This window comes from Malus domestica, chromosome 07, assembly GCF_042453785.1.
Source record: "Malus domestica chromosome 07, GDT2T_hap1".
Taxonomy (NCBI): domain Eukaryota; kingdom Viridiplantae; phylum Streptophyta; class Magnoliopsida; order Rosales; family Rosaceae; genus Malus; species Malus domestica.
The window spans coordinates 28187386-28213670 of record NC_091667.1 but is presented as its reverse complement, the minus strand read 5'-3'; the positions used below and the strand labels follow the sequence as shown (position 1 = coordinate 28213670).

Sequence of the window (26285 nt, the reverse complement as noted above, 5' to 3'; positions counted from 1 at the left end):
TTGACAATCTTAATTTAACTATTCAAACACTAATGCATCTCATACACCCGATATACTATAAAAAATTTCAAAACAAAGCACCAAACCCAAGTAACCAACCAAAAACCACAAGCCATTTATGAAGATCACTATCCAATTTGTCATAAGCTCACTTAAAGCTGATCAGTACCGCAATATCTCATCATTCCCTTGTAAAAATTTCCTCTTCAGTGAAGGAAATAAACAGAGGAGAGAGAGAGACATCTCATATCCATGTGATTTTCTGGCTCTACAACTGCACCTCAAATTAACTCATCTCTCAATAATATTTTCAGACCTCGATAACCGGTAAAAAGTTAAACCAAACCAACCAAACTACTCGAACTGCCAGACCAGACACTGCCCCAAAATAATACCGTTAACTTTTCAAACCCTCCCTCCGTCCCTCCTCCTTACACAGAAACAGCGCCCTCATTCAAACCAAAGTAAAACCAAAACCTCCATACCTATTTACCCTTTTTACCCACCTCGAAATTCATGCTCATAGAAATGTTCATGTGTGTGTGATGAAAGCATGCACATCAAAAGGTAAAGTCTTTCCATTTTTCACGTACATCGCCTAAAAGTGGTAAAAATATAGTTGGGTTAACATAACATCCCTCCAGAGAGTAGATACCGTCTGAAAGTGCATCAAAAGAGATGTTTCATCATCGTTTTACCTTATAAAGAAAACGTTGAAAAAACACACACATTAAAACCCTAGAGGGTATCCCCGTGTATTCTGCAGGAAGAAACCATTGTGTGTATATTCTAGGGTTGCTGCATTACTAAAACCAGATAGGAGTCTCGTCTATATAGGGTTTCGAAATTTTGACATTAATTTTGGAAACTTATTAAGAGAAGACTTTTATGGCTCAAGTATACCGCTATTGTAGTGTCCCGTGCCAATGATATGATGCCTGTATGTTGTTTATCGCATGGCATCGTATCATTGACACCAAATGCTATGATAATAGTGTACATGTGCTATGAAAGTTGCTCTCCATTCTAAAACGCTTTTATTTTATTTTATATCTATAGGGCAGTTGGTGATTGGTCGTTGAGGGTTTCAATATGTAGCTAGAATGGTTCCAAAAGTAAAAACACTGGACTATTTGTTTCTCTCTGTGCCCGGATTATTTAATGGTGCTCTTAATTTGTTTGTTACATTAATTAATCGAATTTGATTCCAGCGAGTTGATGGACTATTTGGACGATTAGAGATAATGATTACCATAGCATAGAATTACAGAAGAGATCAACAGATCGATATTCCATAGAAGTGCTTCTTAAAAACTTGGAATTTGATTTGATTTCATGTTAATTATATACTATAATGTATATAGTATTAATTGATCTCTGAATAACTTTCAGTACACTATGGGATATTGTAGCTGAAATGACTTTTGATGTCAGTTACTAGTCAGTTCTTTCAACAATATTTGCAGCTTCAGAGATACAGTTAAGTTCCCTAGTCTCTACCACTCTTGGCAGGAAGATAAACAACAAAGGAAATAAACATAAAAACAAGCACAAAGAAGCTTCTCTCTCTCTCTCTCTCTCTCTCATGATGATTCAAGTAGTCTGAGAACTGGCAGTCAACTAATGGTAACTACTGTGTACTTGTTTGAATTTTTTAAAACCTCAACAGCAACAGCAAAACTGGTAGATCTGAAAATTTTATGGGAATTTTATATATCTTTGGACCTTCATCTATCTAGGTATCTAACACGTGGAACCGTGGAATGGAATATATATCACACCTCTCATAAACCCTAATGCAACACTACTTAGCATATCTTTCCATGCCATGTCAAGATATAAAATTCCAACTATTTCTTGTGTAGCTTTTTTAGTTTGCTCTCTGTCATTTAACTTCCAGTTTCAGGCATAACATGTTATCATCACATCAATATTAGCAATATATAGTAACTAATATACTGGAAACAAAAACCCACCGATCAGAACTGAAAAATGGATAAAGTGCAATCAATTAATCTTGAATTCAATTATGTGCACATGGAACCTCAATCTGGCATGTTCTGTTACCCTTGCATCTTTAATTAAGGGTTTTTCCAAGAAAGAGATGGAAAAAGGTGGACGAGGAAAAACAGAAATTGAAAGTGATTAATTTCTTCTAATTCTCTCCTAAAAACTAATTAAAAACATTAACTGCAACAATTAACAGGATCAAGATGATTAGCTAGCTAGCCAATAATACAACTGCATGCCGATTGGCCAGGTCAACTATACTATCATTTCACCTTGGGAGGGTCACCAAGCCTGAGCTCAAGATCCAAATCTTCCATGGAGCTTGCCGCAAGTGCTGTAGTTACCTCTACTTCTGGTTGTAGAAAAAATGGAAATGATGAAGAAATAGCTCTATTAGTAGTATTCCTAGGCCTCTTACAACTTATGCTTGCTTCTTCCCCACAAGAACCACCTTGTGATCTGCTTCTGCTGACAGCCGAAATATTCAAGCCCACCGACAAGTTGGTTTCCACATTAAAGTGATCGCCATGATCATAATTACCTTGAAGGGATATGGAGTCTTCCCTGATATTCTCCTTTTCCAATTGGTCATCAGGTTTTGAATTATCTGATGACCAAGATGGAGCTGCGGTAGCAGTAGTAGTAGAAGAAAGAGGAGAGAGAAAAAAAGCTGGTTCTTCAGTACCTGAATTCTCCTTTTGAATAGCTAGTAAATTAGCTGCAGATGAGGGAACCCTAGAAGAACGTGGTGAAGAAAAAGGACATGATATTGACGAGATATTATTAGGGTCAAGATTGTGACCTGAGGAAGCTATAGGTTGATGATGATCATGATGATCATGTACATCATGGATATGATGATGACGATGATGATGTGGGACATGATGATGATCATGTGTAGTGGCAGTAATATTAGGGTTAAAGCATTGCTTAAGTCTAGCTCTATCTCTCCTGTGGACATTCATGTGGCCACCCAAGGCTTGAGCTGACCTGAACTCTCTCATACAAAAACTGCAGGAGTAAGATCTTGGAGGCCATATGCAACCACCAAGAGGGCCATGCCCTGCTGCATCTTCAGCAAAAGCCTTCTCTTCCCATGTTCTTGATGAGCTACTACTCATGAGTGCTGATGAGTTCATTGATGGTGCTGATGATGAGTTCAAGATCTTCTCTTTCCTGCTGTTTAGCCACACCCAGCACTGAACTTGTTCCATCCACAAGAGCTAACCCACCAGAGAGAGAGAGAGAGAGAGAGAGCAGCCTATAAGACTAAAGTAGAGGTATATATGAAATCCTGAGTTGAATATATAATTTGAGAATAACTTAAACAGTAAATACTGATTCGTGAACCGGATTTGTAACTTAAGTCATCGATAATAATAAAACTGATAGAATTGAATATTATGATGTGGGGCATATAGAGCTTTAATTAATAGGAGTGATGATCGTAAACCCTTGCCACCAAGATTAATTAGAGTTTGAATCCTCTCCTACCTCTCTCATATTGGTCTCATTTGTAAAGATGATGATGGTGGGAACTTGAGAATATATGAGTAAGAAAAAGAGGTCAGATGAAAGGGTCTTGGTACTAAGTTTACGCCGTGGGTTTCCTACTTTCCTCTATTTTGGCTCTAGCAATGAAGCTACTCTTTTGGTTTTTAGCTCGTTTTCTACACAGTTCTTGTTTCTAGTATTATTTTGGGAATTTATAGAGGGCCCCCTTTACAAGCAACTGTCATGCATTTGCTTTGATCCACATGCATGAAAACACTAACAATCGTTAATTGATAATTGATATATATATATATAAGAGGAAAAGAAATAGAAATGTGCGCAAATACTCATCAAAATCAAATGCCTAAGTTATGTAAGCTACCTATAGCTTGCTAGGTAGCCAGACACGCACAAAATTATTCTGAATTGACAAAATTATTCTGAATTGAGATAACAATTTTTACGATACAGTCACACTATGACATTTCATGTTAATAATACCATGTTATATTGAAAAAATTGCATGTAACATTTTGTCATCATGTCATACAAATTATTCAGTTTTTTATTTTATAGTACAACGATATATTTTACATTAAGAAGAGGAGAGAGTTCAGCTAAGTCACACAATGGGCAACCTAATTTGGTATCAAATTCGACATCCATTATATTCGAACCTAATACCTCTTACTTATAAGTGAAGAAGAATATTATCAGACCGTAATATTGAGTTGCCAAAATTCTTCTGTTAAAATAAAGGTACCCATCAAACTATTTATATTTAGGGATATTATTAGGGAAAAAAAAACGGAAAAAGAAGAAGAGCATGATGACTCTATGGGAACCATTTTGTTTTTAGCTTAGAATAAGATGTAGGATAGGAGCCATCCATCGCCGTAAGCGGGAAGGGAGACCAATCCATGAGGAGAAAGAGAGTTCTCCACAGAAAAGACAAACACCTGTGAAGTGAGGGTGAAATTGATGTAACATATATATATATAATTATATATCTCTCGAGGATATATATATATTATATAGCTAACTTGGTCCAATTGGTGTCTTTTCTTGAATCTCTGGTTAGCTAGATGAGACATGTAAATCAATTTGATGATCAATGGTTTCAGTGCAAATTGTCCTAATCATTTAGTCCTTTTCGTGGTAAGTAAACGCCTAGGACGTTATCCAGACTATTATTTAGAAGAAAATTTCAACTATGAACAAATTGAATCTCACGTTAATTATATACATAACTATATAAATACATTATTCTTGGGGAATTTTAACGAAAAGCTTCCGGTACTGTTCACTTTAAGGAAAAACCACATTTTTATACTAAAAAATCAATCCTGAAACTATTCACTTTATCTTTTATTTTGTCCTTATCATTAAAACTCAAAATTTTTAAATTATTTTCATTAGTTTTCCTTTCTTATTATCTTAACTTACCGTCATTGTAACATGGCACAGTGATTAACGCTCAAGCATAAACTACGAGGTTAAATGGTAGGGGTACCGAACAACTGATTAGTAATGTATTACCTTACTGGCTAGTTAGTGGAGGACCATGATTTTCGGACCATCAGACCAAGGCAGGGAAGGCTACAAAGACTGGACCTTAGAGAAATTAGCAGAGCTTTGAAAAGGATCCAATTCCGGACGCTCTGCCTTACACGATCAGATCAATACGGTTCTAATAACCTACATGATTTGATCGGATCATCTAAAGGTATTATCAGAACAAGTCAATCTAATAAGCACCGAAACGATAGATAAGGTTTGCCCTTATTAAGAATGACGTAATTGGTCCTCAAGAAATGTATCATGATCATATCCTGATTATGAGAGAATCCTGGGAACTCCTATTATCATGGGATTGGTGTCCATCTCAAGTAATCATTGACTTAATAGGAAATGATCTCTTTCTAGATTTCCTATTAGGATTCTCCTGACTTTTAATACGGATATCCATCCTTATAAGGACTCTCATTGAACACCATAAATATGCCCATCTAGAGCTCAAAGAAACTGGTATCCCATGTCTCAAGGGATAATCCCATATTCATAGAGAGGGGGGGATATATATATCAAGAGAGGATCTCATATCTCAAGATAACTCACAACTCATTCAGCGCATCTCTACATGGTCAGCTCATCATTACATGCTCATACATGGAACTACACGTGATTTGATTCTCCCTCTCTGACGAGGAGATAAGTAGGCAATCCTTCCCAGATTCAATCACTCCCCCTCCTCCCAAACCCGCTATACACAGATGTTCATGAAATTCCGACGATTATTCATAGACCAATGTCTGTGCGCGAATTTCGTTCCATTATTCATAGAGCAATGGTTGTGGACAAATTTCATTCCAACAGTTAGAGTTTAGTGTGCTGCTTCTCATTAGAGGCGAATGTGATCAAGGTCTGGGGCACGTGCCCCAAGCCCTCTCAGTTTTTTGTTTGAAAAAAATATACTTAGTTCCCAAAATATTTCTTTTTCAATCGTTTGTTTGCCGTAAAAACAGATGAGTTCAACAAAAGTTAAACAACATCTTCATCTCTCCAGTGCAACTTTATCACTTGATTCTCGTCCAAGACCATAAGGAGGTGAATATTCAAGTTGATTACGGTAGCTCAATAAGACGAAGACCCATTAACCATCTCTCCTCCCATTCGTCTTATAAATTTGATCTCTCAGCCCTATACATGTATGATTTAACTCTTTGTTTTATTCATAAAAACATAACTAAAAGAGCATTAAAGGGTAGGAATGTACGCTAACACTATGTTTGAATGAAGAAATTTAAGATTACTAAGGAATTTTAAAATGACAGAAATTGAAATGAAGGGATTTTATTTTCTAGAATTTGTGAATTTTGTTGTTTGGTTAACTTAAAAGAACAATGGAATTGAAAACGGAATTTGTTAATTTTAAACTCCCAATAGAAATTGGGAAATGACACATATTTACATGGAATTTAAACTTGGAAATTGGAGGCCCCAAATTTCAAGTTTTTTTTCACGCGGAAATTCTAAATTTCTATGTTATAAATCCAAACAAGGGAATTGGTGCATGTCAATTTATAAATTCTGACTTTTATCCAAATTTCAAGTTTATTTCCCTCATCCAAACATAATGTAAGTGCACAATAGTATGCATCAGCCAAGTGCTTGATGAAATGACTCACCCTAAAAACTAAAAGAAATTTTTTGGTGTGATGTGCGCTATTTTTGAAATGCAACGGGGATGGAGTCCTGCATCCGGCTCTACTTAGTTACACACTTATTAAGATGCATACAATAGTATACAACTCCATTACGCATGTCTTCTTCTTTTTGTTTTCTTTTGTGTTTACGCAATCCTAGTAGTACGTAGGTCCTCGTCTACCCCAATGTCACATGTTGGATCAAGCACCAAGGTTTATGGCACATGAATTGGATGTGGTGAAAGCATCATTTTCATAAATTTCACATGATGATGCTTGTTCATTTGAAAGACCCAGCGAGTCTTGATATGATCATTTCAAATTTTCTTCTTATTGTAGAGAACGTGTGCAGAATCTTTGTAACTTTCCTCCATATCACGCCAAGTTAACAAGTCAATATATATGACATTTTTGTTCAACATAAATAATAATTAATATATTTTTACTTCATAATGCAGAATTAGTGAGACTTTAAGTGTTTGCTTATAGTTTCATTATCTTAGTTAATATTAAAATATCCTTTAAAATATTCATTATCTTAAAGGTCAAATATACCGATTACGTATATAATTATAAATGGTTAAGTACTACAAGTTGGGTAAGATTACTTCTTCATTTAGAACTATCAATTCTCTTCTCCCCAAGGCATTGTATAAAATTAGTTATCTTCGTAATAGCTTGATCAGTTGTCAATATTTATAATATGACAGTTAACGACTGCTTCAATAGCATATATGTATATGCAATGGAGCATATTCATGATCATAATATGGAAATCCTAAGTTAACAATAGTAGTAAAAAGTACATAGCATGAATGCATGCGGGACGTTTGAATAAATATTACCTTGTGGAGGCCCTCTTCGATTCTGTTTGACATTATTTCTATCTTAATAAACCACTATCGTTTCAACTCAATAATAATAATAATAATAATATATTACCTTGCTACACGTACACTTAAATCGTATATATATCCTCCCTACAAGTATTTTTTACACCCCATATTTTAGAGAAAATCCAAATTAATTGGTAATTAATTTCTATCAAATTTATTATTTTAGGATTGAAATTTATAGTGACGAATTTGCCCTTTTAGATAAATAAAAAAACAAAATTTAAAATCTTGATTAAATGCATTATTTGATCAAATATGCATTTAAAATTTTTAAAGCTTGCAATTGCTCCCATAAAAACTTGAATTCATAAAAAACAACTTGTCAGTCATAGAGTCCTGCTCTTCTAAGGTCCTCAATTTGAGGATTTGTGAGGACCAAATGCATATTAGTGTCCATAGAATTATATTAGTTTATATCCAAAAGCTTAAAATATTTGACAACTTAGTAACGAAAAACAAGAAATTGATTTTTCTAATGGTTCATGGATTTTAAGTTGGTTTTGACCTATTAAGTTGTCAAACATTTTAAGCCTCTAGATCAAAACTAGTATAATCTTGTGGCTAATATGCATTTAGTCATCTTTGATCATCAAAATGACGACCTTAGGAGAGCAAGACTGGTCGGTCATAAAACCTATTGGTGAGGTAGAATTGAAATGTCTCTTAAACAAAACAAAAAACAAAACCAAGAAATTATCAACACATAGATACCTAGAGCTAGTTAATTGAAACCTTATCAATAGGTAAGAAAATCGTGTCTATATCACCTCCGTGATAGGTATGAAAACCTATATATCCACATTATCTACACATTCGGTATCAAACTCATCCACATTACCTATATATAAGACTCAAATGTAATAATTGTAAGCAAAAAATCAATTTGTTCCACATAAATGACACTAAATTAGAAAAATGATGGTTGAAAAAAAATTTATAAGGAATACAATAGGCATGAAACAAAATGACAAATTGGAACTCTAGCTATTAGTTGACCTTATCATCTCACCATATGCTAAGCTTTTTGACAAGCCAGTGCATGAGCCACCTGCCAACCCAAGGACCAAATGAATTAACGTATTCGGTGAAGTAATCACTGTATTAATTATGTGTACATATGAGTATAAGAACTATCTCATCACATTTTGATAACAGACTAATTACCTTTTCATGTAGTTTAGGTAGTTGGTGGAATACATGTGGGAGTTCGAATTTGAGTTGGAAGTTCCAAATTTTTGCTCACTTTTTACTAGGCTTTGGGTATACTTATATTAAGAGATGCAATTGAACTCGACATTCATGATATTCAAACTTAAGAACTCAACGTTACAAATGCAAAAAAATATCACTTTTTTTTTACAAAAAAATATAACTGAATATAGTACTGAGTGCCTTAATTAACACGTATATAAACCTAACATTAGATTAGTCATCGGGTCAATTTAGTCCATGTGTTTTCAATTTGGTTCTTGTGTTTATCTCCATTAAGCAATTAAGGACATTTCCACCTAATTTCTATAAAAAAATTATAAATTATTATAAACTTATTTATATAATTTAAAATATTTAAAACTGAAATAAAATTTAAAATTAAAAGAAAAATTATTCTCCTCCCAACTCCCGACCTCCTCCCTACATTACCCCCTCTCTTTTCTATGTCACAACCTTAATCATTTTTCAGATTGGAAGTTTTATCTCTTATATGTGTTATTTCTTATTGACTTTCATTTTTTCTATAAAGAGAAGGGGTAATTTTATCTCATATAATTTTTCTTATAAATTTTTAAAGAGATTGAATGAAATGTCCTTAATTGGCTAACATAGACAAATACGATAACTAAATTAGCCAAATAAAAAACACAGGAACTAAATTGGCTATACGACTATAACACAATAACCATTTTGACATTTAATCCAAAATTAAAATAATAGGTTGTTGAATGGTCAAACATCCTGGTTGACGTAGTCGGAGTAGGACCCAGGTACCCAAACTTCTAAATTGTCCAACCTTTGGCTGGTACAGTTTAACTGTTCGACTGTAACAACATCAAGACAAACAGAATGCTTTTCGAGTTTCTCTCTTAAACCAATGAAGGATAAATAAAACAAGAAAGTTTCGGAACCAGTTAAAGGCATGTTTTAAAAATGTTTAAAAATGATTGAAAGTGTTTTTAAAGAAATGTTATTTGTTTTCAAAAAGCGATTTCAGTTATTTAAAAACACTTCTTTAATAAGTTCTATGTCAATTCCTAATTTTAAAATCCACTTAATCACGTACTCTTCATGATACAAAACCAAATTAATCCCTGATTTAATTATGGATTAGAGTACTACAATTTGCTCAACTGCAGCAGATTGAACAAAAAAATGCTTTCATGGTAGGGATGTTATAAATACTCAAGCTAGGAGCTTAGAGCGAGATAATTTGCTGGACTTGATTCCCTTTCATTTAGTAGTGGCCAGATGTTTTATAATTCAAAATGTTTTCTGTTAATTGGCTTTGGCCAAGCTTTGTGTAAATCTAAAACCCTTAACAAATTAGAGCGTAAGGCTAGAGTACAGAATTATGTTTTAAGTTATTGTAGTTACTTGCTCTGATTATGGTGTGTTGGAGGGAAAATCCAGAGGCTTGTTTTTTAAAAAATTGCTATGAGCAGGAAGAAAGTAGGCTATGATAGAAGTTCGACAATCAGACTTTTACATGTAATTCGACTTACCTAATCCTTCACCGACTTCCATTGATTTTTACTTCTAGTTCTTCTCTTTGTATTGGTTTGCTTGTTCTCCTTCAATAATATATAATAAAAACAAATTACAGAAGGTACACAACATAGAATGCTCCATTTAATTGATCACAACATTGACTACTAAATAATATACATGAATGCCTTCTTGATTTAATTTGATAAAAAAGACAAAAAAAATTATTATTAGGATTGTCTTCTATTTGTAGGGTTCTATCTAAAATGTCTTCATTCTCAACTTGTGGAACAAGAAAATATGAAAGGGAACGCGATAATGTTTGATATTTATAACTTTGATTACAAAAACAAGAAGGAAATAGCTTAAAATAAACCTTATTAATTAAGAATAACCTAATTATTTAGGGATCTGTAATTTTAATATTCTATGTGCCGACTGAGAGAGAGTCCAGTCATGGACTCGTATATATGACGTGACACTAGGTGACTAAAAGAAAGAAAATTTAAGCACTAGTTCAACTAAGTAAGGTTTGAATATTGTGACTAATTCAAGTTGTATAAGTTTAGTATTGTTGATCAAGTATAATTCGTTTATAGTAATCGACTAAAACAAGTAACAATCATGCATGGACCATAATCAAGAGTAAAACCAACTTGATAAAAGAAATCAAGAGCAAAACCAATGGAAAGTATTATCATGTATGATTCTCTCTCACCCGATCTCGGTTGTTGAGAAGAAAAAAAATAGTATGGCACAATTTTAAGATCGTCCAATGTTGTCTTTCATAATAACTAATTGAGGGCTAACAATGGTTGGTTGAGTTGGTAAAGATCATTATTTTTGCTAGATCAAGGTCTAGCTAGGTTCGAGTCTCGTTGCCAGCAATCCCACTTGGTGGGAGATCTGTAAAAACAAAAAAAGAGGCTAAGATACTATTAATAAATCCTCAAAGAGGCTAGTGGTATACTCTCACCCTAGAATGGGGTAGCCTCCCCTCCCCCTAAACTTTTGGAAAAACCCAAAAAAAAAAACGAAGGACACAAATATCATGAGGCCGTAATTTTCTTTTGTAGTTTTTACCTTTAAACTTTGTGGGGCTGGGCTATAATATTAACATGTATTTAATATAATCATTATTTGACGGTCACATATAATTTTTATAAATATATGTATATAATACAATCATTATTTGACCGTGGAGATAGTGATTTTAATCAATAAAGGTACTTGTTCTAGTCAAATCCAAATTTTGTTATATATATTTTTAATTAAAATACATTTACATGAATTGAAGCCTCAGCTTGTAGCTGTCTTCCCTTGTAACATAACATGAGATGTTTAGTAGTTGTTTTAGAATCTAATATGATCATGCTTATAGAAGTTTTAGGGGATGTCTCTTTCATTTTTTAGAATTCTACATTTAAAAAAAAAATTGGAAATAAGTTAAGAGGTTGTTACCCTAAAAAACAAACACATGCAATATCTAATAAGGCCAATGCAAAGGGCAAATACTCCTAACTTGTATTGGGTGTCCGCACGTGAATGATCAACTCACCTTAAAATGCATTTAACAATATAATTAAAATAAATGTTAAAATTGATACTAACCAATTCATTAGAGCAACCTCACTCCTACAAATTGCCCCACCTGTTGAGTGATAGAATCCCCCAACCCCTCCAAAATCTACTCCAGCCCATGCCAATTGCCTCACCTCTTGGGTGGGCCCATCTCCCATGGACCAAGCAGTCGGGGCGAGAATGGCATGAGGTTGTGTTCGAGGCAATATGACGTCAGGTTGACGCCACCCATGTTATAAATTTTTTTTGCGTCAGGTGCATGGGCGCAAGTCATCTGAGAATCTGCACAATTGCATTTTCCAAATCCGACGGTCTATTTAATCCTGATTTTAAAAAACTCAAAGAAAAATCTATAAAAGACTATGTTGTCCACGTGGTACCACCTAGACTCTTGGATTGAAAAAAAAATGTCATCCAACCGTCCATATTAGTTCTATTATTAGTAAATGTTTAAAACTTATAAATAATTACAAACAAATAAAATTTAAGAGAATAGGAACCGTGGAATGAATGGGATGAAATTTTAATTTCAATAATAACACGTGACGTGAAGGGATTAGTTGAAAATATTCTTCAAAAATTGAACGTGATATTATTTTTTAACATAATTTTTTAATTCCAATTGTTCAGGAAATTTATTTATAGGGTGAAGATATTCTTAGGCAACTACTGTTCACCAAGGCAATAATTGCCAATTACCCAATAGCCTAGGCAATTATATCGTTCTAAGACCATCTCCAACTCTTAGGTTAAAATTTTAGGTTAAAAATTTTAGATTTTAACGTAAAGGTTGAAGATGGTCTAAGAGATGAAGATGCTTTTAGATGCTTATCATCCCATATTCCCAACAATAATACCAGTTAATTTGGGCTTATTGTTCATGCTGTGGACAATAATACCGGTTAATTTGGGCTTTTTAACATTTCGGCTAGTGGCCCAATAAACCTTAACAAACCGATGCCGGCCTTTTTTCTAATATAATTTAGAACTTTTCTTCTTTATTTTTGTCATCATTTTTTTCTTTTAAATAAAAAAGTTTTTTTTTTATTTGCCAACGATACGATTATTATACTATATATTGCACACTTTGCGCATTTTATTTTACTATTATTTGGTTAATGTAGAATATGTGTGCTTGTTGAGTTTCACTGTTCTCACATGAGCGAACATGCATGATATCTTGACGAAAAAATAAGGTTCAAATTAAGAGCATGTTCCTAATCAACATAGAGCACCTACGAGTACTGGGTTTCACACGTGAATAAAAGCATTATTATAATAAGTTGAGGTTCTAATCTTAAAATTAATTGACAATTACAGTGTCCAAAAGTTCTTATAAATTCTTACAAATTTTCTTCAATTTTCGACATAAACAACTCATTACATCCACACACAAAATCATGTACGAGGAGCGGGGATAAAATTTATATTATGCAATTTAATATTTGCTTAGTTGGACCAATAGGTTTTTATGTCTCATTTTTAGGATAACAACTTATATGACATAGATATACTGTTATGTGGCGTCCTTTCCCAGAAACAAGGACACATGGATAAAAAAAAACTTTCACATATTTTTATTTCGTTAACACAGAATGATATCTTGGCAGTGTACTAATACCATGTAAATCATTCTTTACTTTTGGGGTACACTAAAAAATATCTTCTTGAGAAAAATGTTATAGAGACTGTATCTTGTAGACCTCGTCTAAACCATCTCTTTAATAGTAGTGTGTGAACTCTACTTATATTAGCGAGATGATTTAAATGTAGTTTACAAAATATGATCTCTCTAAAATCATCTTAACTGGAGGTGCACACATATGATAATGCTAGAAAAACCACATTTTGTAAACCACATATAAACCATCTACGTAATAAAGATAAATTCCACAATATATGACTCCGTCGAGTTTGCCGCCGTAGAAGTCGTCAGTTATAGCTCCTTGTTCGACATTATATAGATTCCACCTTTCTATGTCTCACCTTTATTAGAGAAAGAATTTACAAAATATGATCTTCCTAACATTTTCAGCTTGTTAAATCTGGGACAAAATAAACAATTATATTCAAATCAGAGAAACAATTAATTAGACCATGAATGCGGGGACACGTGTACGTTCCATCACTATCTTTATCAAAATATTGAGTTTTCTACCCGATTTTTTAATCAGGCAGAGGAATCACCTTCCCTCGTGATTCCATTTAGTTGGGTTCATCGTCCCAAACACCTTAAAAAGTAAAGGTTTGGTTTTGTGCAGGGAAAAAGAAGAACAAGGAAGTGGCATTTTCTCTGTTCATCTCATTGAATCTCTCATTTTACTAATAATTAAAGATGATCTGGTTTGAAAGTGTTTTTAAAATTGCTGAGAGAATTTCTGGTGAAAATATTTTTGGTATTAATTCTTAACAAAAATGTAAGTGAACATTGGAAAACACTTCAAGTGCTTTTAAAACCTAAAAATATTTTATCTAAAAGTGTTTTCAACAATCTCTTGATTATGTTGGATGCATAATGAGGGTAGTTCATATGCGGAGATTTGATTGGCGTTAATTTAATTTTCTAAATAATTAATTTGCTGGATATCGAACTTGTAACTCAAGTGATTCGGCGTTCGCTCCTCCACCATGATTCATTTTCGGATCAAAATTTTTTGAGTCGTTCATGAACAGGCGAACATGAATAACTTCCATGAGTAATTTGACAAGTATTGAGGCTTAGTCACTAGCTAATGGATGATTCCAATGGTACTAATAATGTTTATACCAAGAAAATGACATTCTATAATATGAAAATCAAATTTAACTTCATACGTTATGTTTTTCTCTAAAAACGACATCCACCTCCAAAGAAAATGACATTCAATACATGTGAAAATCAAATTTAACCTCATACGTTATGTTTTTCTCTTAAACGACATCCACCTCTACAAATGCCGCCCGCCGTCTATTTGCGCTTTTTTTTGTTTTCGCCAAACGTCTGACTCATGTTAATATGTTAAATTTGAATTTTTAATTCTCAAGTTCTAGGTTGTATACAACTCTAACTCGATAATAGATCAAAACCAACACAAAAAGCTTGAAAACTCAATGCACAACTATACGAATAACTAGTCTAGTGAACGTCCCCATTCCCAATTGAAAGAGGACTTATCAAGACATCTTGCATTGAAAATTTCTAGTTATATTTTTTTATGTTTTACATAGGTTTTGCTTTTTCTCAATAATTTACATGAAATAACGCATAATGATTTCCTTGAAATAGGAACCACAATCTCCTTAACAAAATTGCTATAGTGCATAATTATTTAAGAATAATGTAATACATACAACGATCATTCAAATAATACACATTACTTATCACGTCAAATAATTATTTTCTTAACATTTTTCTTATCTACTAATTACAGACCCCAAAAATCAAATCAAATATGTTAAAGTAGAATGTACTATGAACACATTTCTATATATTTCCCCTCCCCACCTCATATTTTTTCCATAATTACAATATTTACACCTACAAAAAATCAAAACGAACGACATCCCAAAAATTGCGTACATATAGTTACCCCTGCCAGCACAAACCACACCCAATATTTTCCCATCTCTGTAAACAGTAAAAGCCAGCTTTCTCACTCCTCCATATATTTTCTTCTTTCTTTCTCCCACAACCCAACTCCCATACTCTCTCTCTCTCTCTAAAACCCATTCGTTCTTACTCTTTATCATTGTACGGATTCTTCCCACTTCTCCTCCTACCCTGACCCTTTCATCGTCTCTCAACCAGAAGCTCTGATACGAGAATTTCTGGGTCTGGGCGTACATGAGAGATTTTTCTGCAGTCCGGGGCAATTTCATAAATACCCGATTCCCCGAGGACTTACCGGTTTCAAATTAGAACTTATGCAGGGGGTTTTGGGCAGAAGTGAGAAAAAAAAGAAGCAGAAAACGAGTCCGGCTCGGCAGGACCAGCTCAAAGCTTCCAACTTGTTCGCATTCCCGGAAAAGGGCGACTATTTGGTCCTCTGCCTGCGCTTGGGCCTCCTCCTTTGCCTCGTCACGTCGATTTCACTCGCGCTCTTCTTCGCCTTCTCCACCAAGTCACACTGGTTCCCCATGCCGGACGTAGTCCGGACCCGAGTCGACTCTGTAGCTCCGGGACCCGGACCCGGACCCGAACTGGAACCCACTAACATAACCCACATTCTCTTCGGCATCGGCGCCTCCCTCACCACGTGGCGTAACCGCAGCCTGTCAGCGGAACTCTGGTGGGACCCGAACACGATCCGCGGGTTCTTATGGCTCGACGCCGAACCCCAAAACGAAACGGACTTCTCCGGTTCGATTCCGTACCGGGTGTCGGAGGACTGGACCCGGTTCAGCTACTCGAGTTCCCAATCGGCGGTTCGTATCGCCCGGATTGTGTACGAGAGCTTTAAACTCGGGTTGCCCAACGTGCGGTGGTTCGTGATGGGGGACGACGACACGGTGTTTTTCAGCGACAACCTAGTTTCGGTGCTGGCGAGGTACGACCACGACCTTACGTACTACATTGGCGGGAATTCGGAGAGCGTGGAGCAGAACGTGGCGCACGCGTACGACATGGCGTATGGCGGCGGCGGGTTCGCGATCAGCTACCCACTTGCGGCGCGGCTGGTCGGGCTGATGGACGGCTGTCTGGAGAGGTACTCTAATTTCTACGGCTCCGATCAGAGGGTATCGGCCTGCGTCAGCGAGATGGGTGTGCCTCTCACTAAACTCGGTGGGTTCCACCAGGTACGTCATACTTTTCTTGCCTTTTTTGGTTGCACTCGGTTGTTTTACTTAGCTGCTAGGGGAAATGGTGGCGGAATATATTTGGGTTTAGTGCTATGTTTTGTAGAGTGATTTTTCAGTATGACAGTCACATGAAATGGTACATCACGTATCTTTATATAAATGATGGTTTATGTGTGTTAAAAATTAATAACTTAAAAATTTAAAATTTTCATTACTTACATAAAAACATGTGATGTATTATCTGTATTTTAACTAAAAATTTCTCATGTTTTGTGACGCATTTTTAACGGCAAGAGTGGGCGGGTCATTGGGTTAGCGCCACGTGTGTGGAGTAACGACATGGATTTGAATTTCGGTTGGATGACCCAATGGTGAGCCGCCACCTGACCTCGTCAATCATCATAACAGATGGTTTTAATTAATTGACTCGAGTGTCAATTATGTTGGAAAAACTTGATCACCCACGTTTAGAAAGCTTAAATCAAAATTTGAACTCAGACAACAACAATGATTAGAGCTAAATAATGTTCAATTATTAGTGTAGCAGCACTTCTCTTTTGATTTCGAATGAGTAAATCCTACGTAAGAAGTTAACAACCATTCACAAACAAGACATAAAATTAGAATTAAGATACGTCCTAATTCTAATGTAAAATTTGGAAGAAAGAAATTTAATGCTACTTAGAGCGTCCCGCACAATTTCAAGTTTACTTAGATCTTTGCGTAAATAATAATAGCTCACTTGTACAAAAAAATTAGTTTTGCCCTTGTTAAAAAAAACATTGACTCGAAAATATAAATTAATTTGTTTTAATTTATTATTATTAAAAAGAGCAAGTGAATAATTTAAGCTCCTGAACCATATTATAATTGGTAGGTATTATATATTAAGGATAATATTGTAAATACACTATCAAGGGATAATACTTAGAGGTTAAGGAAAGTTGTTATTTGTTATGAGTTAGTTAGTCTACACAAATATATATATACCTTTAGATTGTAATCTTATGAGATTGAGTAAATGAAAATATGTTTCTCAATATGGTATCACTCGCCCTTGTCTACCGACTTCTCTCTTCGATCCCAAATCTTCCCGCTTCTCTGCTACTCCGATCTTGATCTCAGATCTTGTTGAGCTTGATCTCCGATCTTGTTGTTCTTGATTTTCTTCGCTTGCTTTTCTTCTCTGCATCTCTGCTCATGGCTCCTGCCGTCTCTTCCTCTACGGCATCGGATTCTCCAATTCTTCCCCCGTCGGAAGCTTCAAACCCTAATTCCTTGAATTCTACATCAATTACCATACAGAACATTGGATCTATGGTTCCGATCAAGCTTACCACTACCAATTACCTGACATGGAGTGCTCTCTTTGCTCCAATTTTTCGTCGCTACAACCTCACCGGTTTGATTGATGGTTCTTCGCCGGCGCCGCCTCAATTTCTCATCGACTCCTCCGGCAATCGCAGTCTTAATCCGGCGTATGTTGCTTGGTTTGAGAATGATCAGAATATTCTCATCTGGCTCAATTCGACTCTCTCGGAATCCCTAATTCCTTATACTGTTGGCGTTTCCTCGGCTCGAGAACTATGGGCCAAATTGGAGTCTCGTCTTGCTGCTGCCTCGCATTCTCACATCCACGAACTTCGATCTCGCCTTCGCAGTCTCACCAAAGGCGATCTCACAGCCGCTCAATATCTTCAACGCACTGAGGAGATTGCTGATGCTCTTGCTAGTGCTGGTGCTCCAGTTGAAGATTCAGAGCTGATTTCTGTCATTTTACATGGTTTACCTCCTGAATTTGACTCGTTTGTGGATGCCATTCAATTTCGTCTTGGTTCAACTACCATGGATGAACTCCATGGTTTGCTTCTTAGCAAAGAGATCCAATTGACAAATCGCAAGCAAAGTCCACCGGTGCCTTCATTTCAGGCCTACAACACCTCCACTGGTATTCTTCCTCTGCCTGTTCCTTCTATCTCTCACGGCTATGTTGCTCAGCAGTCGTTCTCCTCTCCTAATCAAAACCGTGGACTGGATCGCAACTTTACTCGAGGCAATCATCAATCTCGTGGCAATTTCAGGCAGAATAACAATCCGCGATTCTCCAATTTCAATCGAGGCAACAATCAGCGTTTCAATCGAGGCCCTCGGTCCAATTTTTCATCCAACAGGAAGCTTTCTTGCCAAATATGTCGTCAATTTGACCATGAGGCTTGTGACTGTCCTCATCGCATGGACCCTCACTATACTGGCAAGTCATCCCAAACTGCGTTGGTTGCCAACACCTCCACCTCCTCCTCTCCATGGATTGTCGACTCTGGCGCTACCTCTCATATGACCAATAACTATGCCACTCTCCAGAATCCTGAAGTCTACACAGGGCCTGAACAAGTATATATCGGTGATGGCAAAGGTTTGCCTATCACTCACACTGGCTCTTCTTCCATTACCACTTCACATAGTAATTTTGCACTCAAAAATGTTTTATTTGTGCCTGATCTGAAGCATAATCTCCTCTCTGCAAATCAATTTCTTATTGATAATCAATGCTCTATGCATCTTTATCCCTCTCACTTTACTGTGAAGGATCTTTCTTCGGGGAGGATGCGTTTTAAAAGTCCTGTTCAGCATGGCTTCTATCCGTTTTATCCTTCCTCTCACACTGGTGTCAAGCATTCAGCTCTTACTGCTACTCCAAAAGCTTCCCGGACTCTGTGGCATGGACGGTTGGGCCATCCTTCAGTCAAGATTTTAAATAAGCTTGCCTCTAAGTCCTGTATCTCTGTGTTCCAACAAAAGACCTCTTCTTTTTGCTCAGCCTGTGCATTAGGAAAGTGTTCTAGGTTACCATTTGTATCCACTACATGTACTACCACGAAACCGTTAGAACTCATTCATACCGATGTTTGGGGACCCTCACCTATAGCTTCTCAGGATGGTTTCCGGTATTATGTCATTTTTGTGGACGATTTTACTCGTTACTGTTGGTTCTTCCCTCTGAGATACAAATCTGATGTACTTTCAGTCTTCATGAAATATAAATCTTTGGTTGAAAATACTCTGTGCACCAAAATTATTACCTTGCGATCTGATTCTGGTGGTGAATACATGAGTACTCTTTTCTCTAATTTTTTGGCACAACATGGCATCCAGCATCAGTTATCTTGTCCTCACACACCCGAGCAAAATGGATGTGCTGAACGCAAACACAGGCATATTGTGGAAACTGCCCGGACTCTTTTTGCAGCATCTAAAGTTCCTCACTTATATTGGGTTGATGTTTTTGCAGCTGCAATCTATCTCATCAACAGGTTACCTACTCTCTCTCGGCCCTCACCGTGGGAGTCTATTTTCAAGACATTCCCTTGTTATGGTACCCTCAGAGTTTTTGGTTGCCTCTGCTTTCCGTGGTTAAAGCCGTATGCTTCTTCTAAGTTGGATGCTAAGAGCAAGCCCTGTGTTTTCTTGGGTTACAGTCTTAATCATAAGGGGTACAAATGCCTTGATCCATCAACAGGACGCATTTATATCTCCCGGCATGTTCTCTTTGATGAAAGTAAGTTTCCATTTTCTAAACTTTCTTCTTCCTCTTCTCCTTCCCCATTCCAACCTGCAAGTTCTTCCTCTGCTATTCCATCTTCCTTAACCTTTACTTCTCTTCCTCCTTCCTCCTCCTCATCTTCTTTCTCTGGCTCATCATCCTTCCCTTCTCCCCCTGCACCACCGCCATCCTCATCACCCTCTGGACCATCCTCCTCCTCTCCTTCCCCTGCACCACCACCACTACCATCTTCCTCCCTCAATACTCACCCTATGCAAACTCGTTCTAAGTCAGGCATTTATAAACCTAAAGCCTTTACTGCCACAAATCATCCTCTTCCCTCTCATTTGTCTCTGGATTATATTCCTACCACCTATCTCCAGGCCTCTAAACACCCTCATTGGCGCCAAGCAATGCAGGAGGAATTCAATGCTCTGCTTCATACTCAAACCTGGTCCCTGGTTCCATATCACTCTTCCCAGAATATAGTAGGCTGCAAATGGGTGTTTCGTATCAAACGAAAACCCGATGGCTCCATCGATCGCTACAAGGCTCGGTTGGTTGCTAAGGGCTTTCACCAACAGGAAGGTCTTGATTACACTGAAACGTTTAGCCCTGTGGCTAAACCTGTGACAATTCGCCTCTTACTCACCCTTGCTGCTTAATTTGATTGGTTTCTGCACCAACTTGATGTCAGTAATGCATTCTTACATGGCACTCTTTCTGAATCTGTGTTTATGCAACAACCACCCGGCTTTGCAGACTCTACCAAGCCCCATCATGTGTGCCAGCTTCATAAATCGCTATATGGTCTGAAACAGGCTCCCCGGGCTTGGTATGATAAACTCCATGCTGCCCTTGCTTCTCTTGGATTTGCTGGTTCTCAAAGTGACCACTCTCTGTTTGTCAAAAAGGACAAAGCCTTGGTCTTTGTTCTTGTGTATGTGGACGACATTCTGGTTACAGGGCCCTCTTCTGTTGCTTGTCAACATGTGATCACTCAGCTCAGCAGTTTGTTTCCTATTAAGAATCTTGGTCCTTTACACTATTTTCTCGGTCTTGAGGTCAAGCGCTCTTCTACTGGCATTTTTCTATCCCAAACTAAATATATTCTGGATTTGCTTCACAAAGCCAACATGGTTGGTGCAAAACCCTGCAACACACCACTGAGCACCTCTAAGATTGATCATGCTTCTCCTCTTCTTGATAATGCTTCTGCGTACAGGTCATTGGTTGGTGCTCTTCAGTACCTAACCTGGACAAGGCCGGATCTTAGTTTCGCTGTCAACCTTGTTTGCCAATTCATGCACACTCCCAAAGTCTCTCACTTCCAAGCTGTCAAGCGTATCCTCCGGTATCTTAAGGGCACCATTGATCACGGTCTCTGGTTCTCGAAGTGCTCCTCTGTTCCCTCCCTCAAGGCCTTTTCCGATGCTGACTGGGCTGGTTGTGAGTTAGATAGGAGATCCACTGGTGGTTACTGCATTTTTCTGGGTAATTCTCTCATTAGTTGGAGTGCTAAAAAGCAACCCACTGTTGCTCGTTCCTCTACCGAGGCAGAGTATCGCTCCCTTGCCAACACTGCCTCTGAGATCACTTGGATTTGTCAATTACTTGCTGACATTGGCTATTGTCTGCCTTGTTCTCCTCAGCTTTGGTGTGATAACGTCTCTGCTATTTCCCTTGCCAAGAATCCTGTTTTTCATGCTCGGACCAAGCATGTTGAGCTTGATTATCATTACATCCGTGAAAAAGTAGTTGCCAAGCACATCTCCCTTCACTACATCTGCTCCCAAGACCAAGTGGCAGATATCTGTACAAAATCTTTAGCTGCAGCACGGTTTTTGTTTCTCCGGGACAAACTGCAACTTCGGGTTCCCAAGTTTCGTTTGAGGGGGGATATTAAGGATAATATTGTAAATACACTATCAAGGGATAATACTTAGAGGTTAAGGAAAGTTGTTATTTGTTATGAGTTAGTTAGTCTACACAAATATATATATACCTTTAGATTGTAATCTTATGAGATTGAGTAAATGAAAATATGTTTCTCAATATTATAGTTGCTCTTTTTTTTTTTTAAATTATTTGAGGAATTTAAAAGCTGCATGCATGTGTTTGGCTTGTCGTGTCTTATAGCAAAAAGGTTGGATACGTGTCCTTGAAGTTGCATTTTTTTATTCATAGGATTACTTTCTTATTGAATATTCTGTATCACTTTATTAGGACAAATATTAGTGTGTGTGGCCTAAAACATAATGACCATGAAATCGCCCTCCTTTATCCTTAACCACTTTCCTTTGAAATTTTTTGGAATAGAATAATATTTGGTTACCCTAACAATGCGTAAGATTATTTTCAAAATCTGTTCGTTGCCAATTTATAGAACTTTGTGTTTGTAATTAGAATCGTTCACACTATGAATCACTATACATAGATCCTCTTTGCAAAATATCAATTAAAACTAAGGTCTTCTTGTCATCGAATTGTAGAAAAACAAATAAACAAAATTGGTAAAAGTATTACGAACCGTCACTAGATTGACTATACAACCTTAGGTTTAATTCATTTTTTGCAGAGATAATTTTTACAGAATGATTTATAATATGGATAATTCCAACTAGAATTTTTAGAGTATGAGTTGTTACTCATCTTTGAGTAGTCGAACAATTATTTTTTGGAATATATACCCATTTACTGTACCAGTTTTTGTGGCGTGTATGGAGCCATGGAATTGAAAAAAGTTGGTAGCTAATGCTTGCTTCCACTATTCCACCCGTCAGTCGTACTCGTAAAGCAGTTCAGTCCACACTTTAACTGTTAAGATTGGAGATCTTTCGTTGTTCCATGCACAACTGAAACGCTACAACAACCATATTTTAAGAAATGTGTTATTCACACACTTTATTTTACTTCTCACACATCATTTGTTAATTTTCGTTTGTTGATCTTCTTCAATTCATCCGATCAGACGGTCGAAAATTAGAGTGGTGTGTGAGAAGTAAAAAAATGTGTGTGGATATCACACTCCTATTTTAAAGGGTGTGCTATTCACATATATTTTTATATTTCTCACATATTTTTTTAATTTTAGATCGTCAAATCGAATGAAATGAAAAAAATTAAATGACAGAAATTAATAAAAAATGTGTGAAAAATAAAAAAAAGATGTGTGCATATCACACCCTTATTTTAAACTGGTCTCGCACAATTTCACTAACATGAGAGAAAATTAAAATTTATGTGTGTCATGGCTTGAGATAGAAATGTATAGTGTTTGTGATATCTCATTTATATCTACCGTTTCTCTCGTGCTCGTAAGGTTGAGCTATTTCGCGATCACTGTTGATCAACTATGAACGGTAGGTTGGTCGCTGGCACGTGTGATGCTGACTGTTAAATTTATTGGAGGTTTGTGTTGTGTGGTGGGCCCGGTGAAAATAACGTCTCTGCTTTATCTTTGTGTGCTATCTTTCTCCATGCTTCGTACTTCGTAGCATTTCAATTTTTCCAACCATTTGCGCAAGATGGTTGGTGGGTGAATTTTGATAAGGCAGTAGCTTTCACCGGCATAATTGTATGGTCGAAATTAATGATACAACAATAACAAAGTTTTACTTTATTAAGTGGAGTCGGCTGTATAAATTCTAAAAAATCACTGTACTCGATTTTGTGACAAATGTTCTGTTAGATTCAAGTACTTCAAGTTTTTTCTTAGAGTATTTGTCCAAGTCTTCTCAAGTATTCTTCTATCCTTTTAGCCTTAAGCCTCTGTATTGTAATCGCACCTTCTAATCGGAATGTTGGTAGGTTTTCGTTTCATATGTTTAAACCATACCAATTTTCTCTCATTTTATTAAGAATGCTAAAATTAAAAAAAAAAAAAAAATCCTACAATTCAATCGCTAAACACGATTATTTAGTCTACCAGTATTCAATCTTAGTAAAACTTAGTAAGACAGTCGTATCACGTCATTACGTTGATATTTTATGATTTTATAAATCAAAATGCTTATTGTATTTTTTGTTTGGTATTATTGTAATTTTCCAGCTTGATATCAGAGGTGACCCGTACGGTATCTTAGCTGCGCACCCATTGACACCACTTGTGTCACTTCACCACCTGGACTCCATGAAACCCATGTTCCCGAGCCAGACCCATTTAGACTCGCTCAAGTCCCTCCTTCGTGCGTACCGGCTCGACCCGGGCCGGATCCTACAACAAAGTATTTGCTACGACCATCGGCGTAAATGGTCAATATCCGTTTCATGGGGCTACACCATTCAGCTTTACCCGTCGTTGATCGGAGCTAGGGAACTTCAGATGCCGTTGCAGACGTTCAAGACGTGGGGGACCTGGAGTGACGGACCATTCACATTCAATACCCGACCCGTGAGTTCCGACCCGTGTCAGCAGCCCATCATTTATTTCTTGGACCAGGTTATATTTGTTAGGGGTGGGTCCGTGACTATTTACAAGAGGTTTGTGGCCAGTGAAGGAAAGCAATGTGGGAGAGCAGAATATGCCCATGCAGCGCAGAGGATTGTAGTCTCCTCAAAGAAGATGGACCCTCGCTATTGGACAAAGGTAACCCTAGCTCTTTTCATAAATGATAATACTCCTCTTGTATTGTACATGGGTCCTATATATGTTTTGAGTTTTTTTTATGGATGGACTCGTTTGAAAGGGCTTTTGAAATGACTGAAAACGGTTTCAGAGAAAATGTTTTGGGGTTGTAAAAGAACTTGAAGTGATTCCTAGAGTTGTATCCTCCTTCCAATAAGTACTTCAAATGATTTTTCAGGATTTACTTGCGTTTTTATAAAAGATTGGTTTTAAAAACATTCTTACCAAAAGCGCTTCTGGTCATTTTAAAACACTTTCAAACGAGCCCTAAACTTTTATGCATTAGGAATGCTATTGCGACAATATTTCAAATTAATCATTCATTGTCATATGTTACTTACAAGTAACTAACTTAACGTGCTTCCCCAATCATCCCCGTTGTAGGGGAGCTTGTTCCCATGTTGCACAGTAGATTAGTAGATATGTTTTCAGATTAATTTGTGATTAGTGGTCTAATCCAATGGGTGTGATTTTGTAGGAGGCGGCTCCACGTAGGCAATGCTGTGAGATTAAGAACCAAGGAATCATAACGAATGGAGATCTGGAGGTTAGGATTAGGACATGCAAACCCACGGAATCAATCACTATATCTGTTTAGGATATTTGGCAATGCTGCGAGACTACATAATTTAGAGGCCTTTTGTGGGGGCTTAGCATACTACTTATAGATTAGCGGTTTTTTTTTTTTTTGCCGAACTAGTTACTGAGATTTAAAATCAATAGAAATGATTCATGAAATTGTCTATCATCAATTATTTTAATCATTTCTTGAGAAATATCCGTTAAATTGATGATATTTTCGTCAAATCAACTCATTTACTTGAACTAGTGGTTTTTTTCAATTCCATGGACATTTTTCACAAAATAGCCAAAATGATTGACGGTGGACAATCTTCGGGACCACTTTTATCGATTTTAAATCTTAGAGACCAAAGTGAGGAGTTATGACAATCTTAGACACCATTTTGGCTAAAAAGTCTGATTAGCCTATTCATTCGTTCCACTTATGTAACTAATTCAAGCAACAATCAAAGGCCTAGATTAGTCCACACTTAAGCAACTACTCTTTGTAATTACTCTCTTCCTCTGTATCTCAATCTCTTCTTTATTTCTGCTAAAGAAAGTAATCCTCAAGAAGCATTAGGTAGGAATACGATCATGTGATATAACTAGTCTACTTGTGTTAACAAGAACGAATGGCAAAGCTAATGTATCTAAACAGGCTCATACAAACCCCACATTATACCACACAAACTAATTATATCATGTGATCGTATTCTTATAGCACACAATAATAGCGTGTCATTTTTCGATGTCCTTGTATGTGTGTGTGTCAATTTTTCAAAGTTTGAACGGGGGTGGCCTTAGTTTTAGTGGTAGAGCGAACACTAGGCTCGTATCAACAACAAGAGTTAAAATTGCTCTTGCAACTTGACCACTTGGAGCTAAAC

At 36.6% G+C, this 26285-nt stretch overlaps 2 protein-coding genes across 2 annotated transcripts; one reads left to right on the top strand and one right to left on the bottom strand.

Annotated features, from left to right (window-relative positions):
* Positions 1 to 2273: 2273 nt before the first annotated feature.
* Positions 2274 to 3224, bottom strand: LOC103435357 (zinc finger protein 8-like). Its single transcript, NM_001294362.1, has one exon. The coding sequence runs from the start codon at positions 3222 to 3224 to the stop codon at positions 2274 to 2276; it is 951 nt and encodes a 316-aa protein (NP_001281291.1).
* Positions 3225 to 15473: 12249 nt separating this feature from the next.
* Positions 15474 to 25582, top strand: LOC103435367 (uncharacterized). The gene is made up of 3 exons (XM_008373759.4): positions 15474 to 16663; positions 24259 to 24795; positions 25313 to 25582. Exons 1-3 carry the CDS (start codon positions 15791 to 15793, stop codon positions 25430 to 25432), a joined length of 1530 nt encoding a protein of 509 aa, XP_008371981.1. The 5' UTR covers positions 15474 to 15790; the 3' UTR covers positions 25433 to 25582.
* The last annotated feature ends 703 nt before the right edge of the window (positions 25583 to 26285 follow it).

Excerpts from the sequence above, each read along its gene's own strand:
- LOC103435357 (NM_001294362.1), bottom strand. The coding sequence starts at position 3,224 with ATGGAACAAGTTCAGTGCTGGGTGTGGCTAAACAGCAGGAAAGAGAAG.
- LOC103435367 (XM_008373759.4), top strand. The coding sequence starts at position 15,791 with ATGCAGGGGGTTTTGGGCAGAAGTGAGAAAAAAAAGAAGCAGAAAACG. Across the intron at positions 16,664-24,258 it reads AACTCGGTGGGTTCCACCAG|CTTGATATCAGAGGTGACCC; the intron begins GTACGTCATACT and ends GTAATTTTCCAG. Across the intron at positions 24,796-25,312 it reads ACCCTCGCTATTGGACAAAG|GAGGCGGCTCCACGTAGGCA; the intron begins GTAACCCTAGCT and ends GTGATTTTGTAG.